Source organism: Gavialis gangeticus, unplaced genomic scaffold, assembly GCF_001723915.1.
Source record: "Gavialis gangeticus isolate Ggan-Ray unplaced genomic scaffold, GavGan_comp1, whole genome shotgun sequence".
In the NCBI taxonomy this organism is placed as follows: domain Eukaryota; kingdom Metazoa; phylum Chordata; order Crocodylia; family Gavialidae; genus Gavialis; species Gavialis gangeticus.
The window spans coordinates 47,238,648-47,246,755 of record NW_017728992.1 but is presented as its reverse complement, the minus strand read 5'-3'; the positions used below and the strand labels follow the sequence as shown (position 1 = coordinate 47,246,755).

General features: G+C 48.7%; 1 protein-coding gene across 2 annotated transcripts in view; it reads right to left on the bottom strand.

Moving 5' to 3' along the window:
• Positions 1-5,089: 5,089 nt before the first annotated feature.
• Positions 5,090-8,108, bottom strand: part of NQO2 (NAD(P)H quinone dehydrogenase 2) — a 21,943-nt gene continuing 18,924 nt past the window's right edge. For both annotated transcript variants that reach the window (XM_019521956.1, XM_019521946.1), the window contains one exon: positions 5,090-6,402. In XM_019521956.1, coding sequence (XP_019377501.1) covers positions 6,229-6,402 — 174 coding nt within the window. In that variant the 3' untranslated portion in view covers positions 5,090-6,228. The remainder of the gene's footprint in view (positions 6,403-8,108) is intronic.

The following is an 8,108-nucleotide window of genomic DNA, read 5'->3' as shown; positions in this document are numbered from 1 at the left end:
TGGCAAGCCACTGAGGGCCACATAACAGGCAGCCAGGGGCAGATAAATATTAATTTTCTAAATTTTTCAGGGGCCCTGTGGGCCAGATAAAATGGTCTGGTGGGTTGCATCTCGCTTATGGGCTGCATTTTGCCCACCCCTGCTCTACTGGGATTCAGTTGTGCTTCTCAGTGAGGTAGGGTCACCTTGGAAGTATTTCACTTCAGACTTTATTGTGCTGTATTAGTAAAATAGCAGACTCTAACATACTTCTTCCAAACTATTATGCATTCTGGAATGACCATAGGTAGGACACTGACTATGTTGCTGAGTGAGTAGTTGATGACTGGGATTGGATGTTTGAGAGTCACCTTCTGCAGTTCAAAGTGCAATTCAATCAGGCTTTCAAGGGGGGTCTTGGCAGGTGAGGGTTCAGTCCTGCAAGATGCCAAGTACTTCAACTCTTGCTGATGTAAGGGGAAGATGAAGGTGCTCAGTATCCTAAAAGGCATAGATTTGGGCTGTAATGGAGAATGTTTTTCTAAGCACTTAAATCCAAGTCATTATAATGCACACTTACCACTCCTAACACTCAGCTGTAGTTTGACATCCACAACTGTCTTCAGAAATGCATGCAGAATACGGTCTCTGCCCTACCCACATGTAGCTCTTTCTTGACTTTCTCAGACTCAGTACTATGCAGCTAACTTTTCTAGTTGGCAGCTGTATTGCAAAAAGGCACTCTGTCTAAGCTAGGAAATGGAACAATTCTGCCTGCTTGGGAAAATAACAATTGGGAAAGTAACGGTCATGTTAATACATCATAAAGGTTTCATATACTCAAACTGAAGTGGTAAACGAATCTATGTATGTGCCTTACTGTGCTAGTTTTGCTGCAACCACAGCAGATGCTCTTAAAGGACTGGGCTTCATAACAAATGTCTGCTAGCTGGTGTTAGGGTTCATCTAATAACTTCAACCTACTGAAGTTCCAGAATTGATCCAGTATCATAGCATTTATGCTGTTTATTTTCTAATAATAAACATTAGTACCTAATGTTACTTTTATGTCCTTATTATTGGGTCATCTTATTAGTTGAGAAGTGTAAGACCAGTTCAAGGAATCTGTGCTAATGTCCTAATGCTCCACAGTGAGCTTTTAACATGCATTAGCCCTTGGAATTCCTGAATAGGTAACTTCAAAAGCTGTTTTCCTCACCTCACCACAGAGCAGCGTGTTGCTTTCAGTCCTCTTTTCTCTGGTAAGAGAGAAGGAAGTGTATTAATGTAGCCTGTTTAGAGCAGTAGTTTTCAACCTGTGGTTCTGGGACCCTGTAATGGGATCATGTCTTAGGGGTCGCTGTGCTGTCCCTTAACGCCCTCTTACCGTGCCAAGTTAGCCCAAAAGCACCCTCAATTCTTGCCTGCCATGTCTTTGATGTTAAATGTATAATAGGGAGGCTGCCTTTTCGTCCACTTGGACACGGTTTTCCTGCTGTACACTGGCCCTGTCTCTGTAATGGGTATTTCGGTGCACTCCAGCCTTATGGGCTGTGTGGCTCCAACCACCCCTTTACCACGCCCCAAGCCTTGCTGATGGAAATGATGTTCTTCAGTCTCGCACTGCGCCTCACTGGCACTTGGGCTCTCTGCCACCTTGTCTTGTACTGTGCTTCGCTGGCACTCAATCGCGGCCCCCTCTCTGGGGCTTCACACTCTGCACTTCGCTAGCACTCAATTACTCCCTCTCTCTGGGGCTTCTCACTCTGCGCCCCACTGGTGCTCAGGGTTGACGCACCTCCAATACTGCACCTTCTCTGGCGCTCAGGCTTGGCTCACCCCCAATGCTGTGCCCTCTCTGCCGCTCAGGTCCCCACACTGCTGTGGACCCCCTATGAGGCCTCCTCCGTCCCCTAATAGCCTCTCCCAAGCCACCAGTAAAAAGCAAACACAAAACACAAGTCCTTGGGCTATAACATAAATTCATGCTGCTCAGCTAAAACATCATTCGAGCCACCCCAAGGGTGCTCCACCTCTCACCAGTATCAAGCTGCTTGTGCATACAGGCCTCTTCCTTTTACGCACTCCAGCAGTACTCCTTCCCCCTTGACTGCCAGCAAGGGACTGCCCGCCTGGCCTCAGCCCTAGGGTTTAAACTGAGCCAGGCCCTGCCCCTTCCAGTCAGCTGACTGCTGGCAGGTGTGGGTCACTAGCTCCCTCTGGTTGCCCTAGCAACCAGCACCTGGGGTTTATCTCTGCTCTACAAGTAGCAGGCACCGTAGTGCCCTGCTACACACCTCCCCTCTTAAGACTCCAACTCACCAGGACGGGTTTTAGCTCTTATCCATTGTGCCATCTTTGTCTTGATCTTCTTAAGTTCTCGTTCTCACTCGCCAACAATTCCGATATGCAGAGGCAGGGGGTTTTCAGGCACCCCTTTTGTAGGGTCACAGGCTTTTCCCCTCTGGATCCCTCCATCAGGGTGCTCCTCCCAGGCTGTCCTGTTCCCCCCTCCTCCCTAGGATCCTCTGGGTCTAGGTCTCTGGGGAACTTCACTGGCTCCAGATGCTGCAGAGTCCTAGACCGGGGGGTTTCTAGCAGGGTCTCTACTTCCTTCAAGGCCCCCTTCAGTACTTCCACCTTTTGGTACTGTTCCTGATATTCCGACCTAGCGTCCACCATGTACTCCGCTAGTTGGTTCCCCAGGGCCTCCAACCTTTCCTGCATTGTGTCCACAGTTTTTATTCTTGGCGGTCTCTATCCTGCTTCTACTGGGTTTATTACCCTTATTGCATCTGACATCTCCATCTCCCCCAGTTCTTGGATTTTTAGGGTCATACGGTCGTTTGCTTCTCGTAGTTCCTTATTCTCAGTCTCCAACCCCTGCATTTCTTGCCTCACACTCCATACTTCAACCCGTAATCACTCTCTTTCTGCCCTCATCCCTACTTCTTTAGCCTGGCTATCTTCCAGGAGGGTTTTAAGGGACTGTACCTGTTCCTTAAGTTGATTTTTTTTCTCCCTCCACCCTCTGTAACTGGGTGCATATCTCATCATTCTCTCTCTCCCTGGCTTTTAGGTCCCCTTCCAGTGACAGCCTTTGTTCACACAACGTCTTATAATCTGCCATGCAAATTTTCATCTTTTTCATTTCCTGCAGGAACCTCTTATCTGTCTCTACTGGCTGAGTACGGCTTTCCAGCATCTTATCCTGCATTTCCTGTACCAGGTCTTCTGCACGTATAGTTCTCTGTCGCCAGTTCTCTAACTCCTCCTGCAATTTCCCTATCTGATCTTCCAGTCTACGGACCTCTTTTTGAAATACTTCTATCTGGCTTCTTGCTGCCTCCACTATCCATCGTACTTCTTCCTGTATCTTTTGCAGCTTCTCTTCTCTCGCCCGGCTCCTCTGAACCTCTTGAGAAATGAGCTGTTCAATAGCTTGCGTCTTCTCTGCTTCTACAGCCAACATACACCTGACCTCTCTAGATCCTCCCTCCTTCATGGAGCCACAGCTCTAACGCCGCGGCTTTCGCCTCTGCTTGTTCTTTCTGAGCCTTCTCTACTCCTAGCTCCCACTCTAACCGGGTCATCTTCTCCTCTGACTCATCCCTCCTCAATTGCCAGGCAAAGTTTTCTTGTTTCTGACCTCCCCCACGTTTCCTGCATGAGTCCTAACTACCCCGACCCTAACTTTCCAGGGTTGGGGGCTCAGTTTTACTTCATAAGATCACTGGCAATGGGATTCCTCCTTCGGCCCAACCTTGTGAGTTGTGGCCCCCTGCCTCTTTATAAATTCACCTTCTGTTGTAGTCTGGCCCACAGGCTCGCGCTCCGTGCATGACGGAGCTTTCCTGGCCAATGCACCAATGTAACGGGATCACATCCTGGGGTCACCGTGTTGTCCCCTAACACACCCTTACTGTGCCACATTAGCCTAAAAGTACCCTCAATTCTCGCCCGCCACATCTTTGATATTAAATGTATAATAGGGAGGCTGCCTTTTTGTCCTCTTGGGCATGGTTTTCCTGCTGTACACTGTGATGGGTATTTTGGTGCACCCCAGCCTTATGTGCTATGCGTGGCTTCAACCACCCCTTTACCATGCCCCAAGCCTTGCTGATGGAACTGACATTCGTCAGTCTCACACTACACCTCACTGGTGCTCTGGCTCTCCATAGCCTTGTCTCGCACTGCACCTCGCTGGGTGCTTGTCAATCGCTGCCCCCTCTCTGGCGCTTAGGGTCAGCACACCCCCAATGCTGCGCCTTCTCTGGCGCTCAGGGTCAGCACACCCCCAATGCTGCGCCTTCTCTGGCGCTCAGGGTCAGCACACCCCCATGGACCCCTTATGAGGCCTCCTACATCCCCTAATAACCTCTCCCAAGCCACTGGTAAAAAGCAAACACAAAACACAAGTCCTTGGGCTATAACAAATTCATGCCGCTCGGCTAAAACATCATTCAAGCCACCCCAAGGGTGTTTCATCTCTCACCAGTATCAAGCTGCTTATGCATACAGGCCTCTTCCCTTTGCTCACTCCAGCAGCACTCCTTCCCCCTTGGCTGCTGGCAGGGGACTGCCCACCTGGCCTCAGCCCTAGGGTTTAAACATGAGCCAGGCCCTGCCCCTTCCGGTCAGCTGACTGCTGGCAGGTGTGGGTCACTAGCTCCCTCTGGTTGCCCTAGCAACCAGCACCTGGGGTTCTACAAATAGCAGGCACCTTAGTGCCCTGCTACAGACCCCTGGGGGTCTGCAGACTGTGTCTAAGGGGTCTGTGAAAGATGACTATGATGAATCAAAATCGAATCTCCACATTTATAATTCAAAGGGGTCTGCACCTCCATTCAAATTTTTTTAGGGGTCTGAAAATGAAAAAGGTTCAAAACCACTAGTTTAGAGAAATACCAAGTTAGTAGTGGAGTGGGTGCCAAAATCTGAATGGTGACTTGACAACATTTCACTAGATCTAATTCTTCACCAACTGGAATATCAAGATTCCTCTCAACTTTGGTGCAAACAGAAGCAGGACCATGCCTAGGGCTTCAGATTATTTTAAACTATCTTTTGCAGAATGTTCGCTCAGGAAATGAAGTAAGAGATGATTGCGGCAACCAGAAAGAATAGGAACATTTTATTTGGAAAAGCTAACGTGATGCACAAATAGCAACTGTATTTCAATCTTACTACATTGGTATTACTTGGTAGCACTAATTTGGCACACAAGAATTAAAGGGAAAGGGATTTCCAAAGAAGTAGAAAATGTATAGGTTGTGACAGCAATTGATCAAAACAAGATGCATTGCTAAAGCATGCAACCCAGCCTCTCATCACACACATAACTATGCTCCAGAGTCAAATAATTATCCCTTTAACCTTCACAGCAAGATTTCTAGATACTAACAACCTATCAGTGTGTCCCATTAGGTACTTCTAGTCCATATTTGGACACTGTTCCATTCACATTTCCTGCGATGCAAGGGCTCCCATGAGAAGTGCTGCCAGATTCCCCTTGAGAGAGTGGGTAGGTCTGTTGGAGGGGAGGGGGTTGCTGTGGAGACAAAGGAATGCCCTTGGCTCCACCGTCCCCCCTCATTGGGGTGGCTTGTACCTGGGCCCACGAGTGGAGGGCATTGTCTGATCTCAGGAACATATGCACATTGTTTTAGAAACATATGTGCACAAGCCCTTTTTGAAACAAATTATCACAGTTCCCACATGGATCACACAACTTCCTGCATCTTTAATTGTCAAACAGCACAGGTCAAAGGCACACATGTAGACCATTTCATAAAACAAACTCATTTGGTAACTGGCTGAGCTGCCTCTTATAAGGCAATATAATAATATTATTAAGTCAATGGAAAATGTTACAAAACAAAGGTGTGGAAGTAATCTTGGCAACCTCTGTAAGTTTTATAGCGCAACAGACCTATAACCTGCCATTTATGTTGCTCTTAATATAGGCAATATGCTTTAACAAAAAAATATTAGGAACAGGGTGCTGATGTATACTAGTCTGGAAAGAATGCCACTCATTACTACACCAGACCCCTCAGGAGTCTTTAAGGTAAATGTCGTATTGTTAAGTGTCCATTGTCCCTTGAATGTGGTGATGCATTCAAGTTACTGACTGTTCATTGAGACTTATCCATATATGTGGTAAGGGATATCACTGGAGAAAGAAGAACACCAAGCTGAGCCAGAAGCAGGAGAAAATTTTCATCTCCATGGTGTTGTGCCTGAACATTACCTGAAGTACCACTCAGGAGTGCAGTTTATAGGCTTCTCCTCCCAAATGGTCTTCAGTCTCTGTGCCCAGGTGGTCAGCATCTCCTTCCTCTTCTCTTCAGTTTCATACTCTGGTGAAAAGCAGATCTGAGGAGCAAGGACTTTGAAACCACAGAAATGCAATATGCCATGCTGCACACCAAGACAAGAAGGACATGTCAGAAATGGTATACCCATGCTCTTGAGCATTGAGATTTGAAAAAAGAATCCTGTATGATCTTCCTCCTACCCCATAAGGCATATTTTCTTCTGTAAAACAGTATTTCTCAAAACCTGTCTGTCCGTTTAGGACAGCAAGGGACTGAGGGCAGATGCTTTTGCAACCCAGTACTTGTACTTTATATGAAAAGAGATATATGCATATCGTTTCATATACTTCTGAACTCTATTTGTGCCTGCATTTTCATTATCTATGGCAGAGGTTTTCAACCTTTTTTAAGGAGCGTACCTTCTGGGTACACTTCTAGCAGAGCGGGGGATGGTGGCGGCCAGATGCAGAGTGGCCTGTGAGCCGCCACATGAAGCTCCCCTTCCCCCACATCTGATTGGCTGGGCAGTGCCTGCAGAAGGGTGCCACTGTGCAGCCTGCAGAGGGGTGCTACTGCCCTCCCCACCTTGCCCCACCTCTGGGAGGTGGTGGCATTCCATCCCTGCCCCCCAGCCCCTTTCCAAGTACCCCTGGGGATACACATACTCCAAGTTGACAACCCCTGATCTATGGAATCATATCTCAGAGTGCTACTGAACCCATATGTTTTCCCTTCTCTTCTGAAGTTGCCTGTGAGAGAGAGGGCAGAATATTTAGTGTGCCATTTTGCATGATCTTGGATTATCTGGAATGCAATACTCTTGCACTACATTTGTTTCTGACATTTCTGCGTCCAGCTCAGTCCTGTAACTCTGGTTCTGGCATGTGCACTTCTGAAAGTGTTTTAATGCTTTTTCAAGCCAGCTAATTTTACTATGATGCCCTTTTCATAGTTGTTAGGGGCTAGGAGAGACCTCACAGATCGTTGGGTCCAGCCCATCAGCACTGGGGCAGGAAAGACTGGTAGTATCAGATAACCCCAGTGTCGCAGGGCGCTGAAGTGCCTGCTCCTAACGAAGGACAGGTGTGGGTTGCCAGGGCAACCACAGAGGTCAGCTGACCAGAAGGGGGCAGGGCCTGGCCTATATAAACAGCTTAGGCTGAGGCCAAGAGGGCAGTTCCCCTCTGGCAGTTGAGGAAAGTGGAGCTCTGCTGGAGCAAGCAGGGCAGGAGAAGCCTGATGACCTGAGTAGCTTATGAGCGAGAATACCAGGCAGAGGAACCCCTGGCAGGGATGGTAATGTTGATGAGCCAGAGGGCTTAGGGTTTATGTTTTAGCCAAGAGGCTTGGGTTTTGTGTTACAGCCGATTGGCTTATGGTTTTGGTTATTGTTACACTGGAGGGCCAGGTGAGGCTGTAGGGGTTGGAGGAGGCCTCATGGGAGCTCCCCAGTAGTGGGGTTCCTGGTGCTGGAGAGGGCGTGGTGTTTTGGGGTGTCCTGACCCTGGCCCCAGTGTGGGCAATATTGGGAGGAGCCCAGTGTGGGTGCAGACAAGAAAGCCCCAGTGGGGCATAGGACCCGGGAAGGGGCTCCTGAGGGCCAGGTAAGGCCAAGGCCGCCTGAGCCCTATTAAGCAAGGCCCCAGTGCGGGCGGGAGCGCGAGCAAGGCTCCAGGGAGGGCATCTGGGAATTAGAAGCCCCGGAGAGGGCGAGCGTATGGGTAGAAGCCCGGTGTGGGCCGCTAAGGGAAGACAAGCCCAGAGGGCATCCGCGAGGGCAACAAGAATAGACACACCAACGTCCGGTAC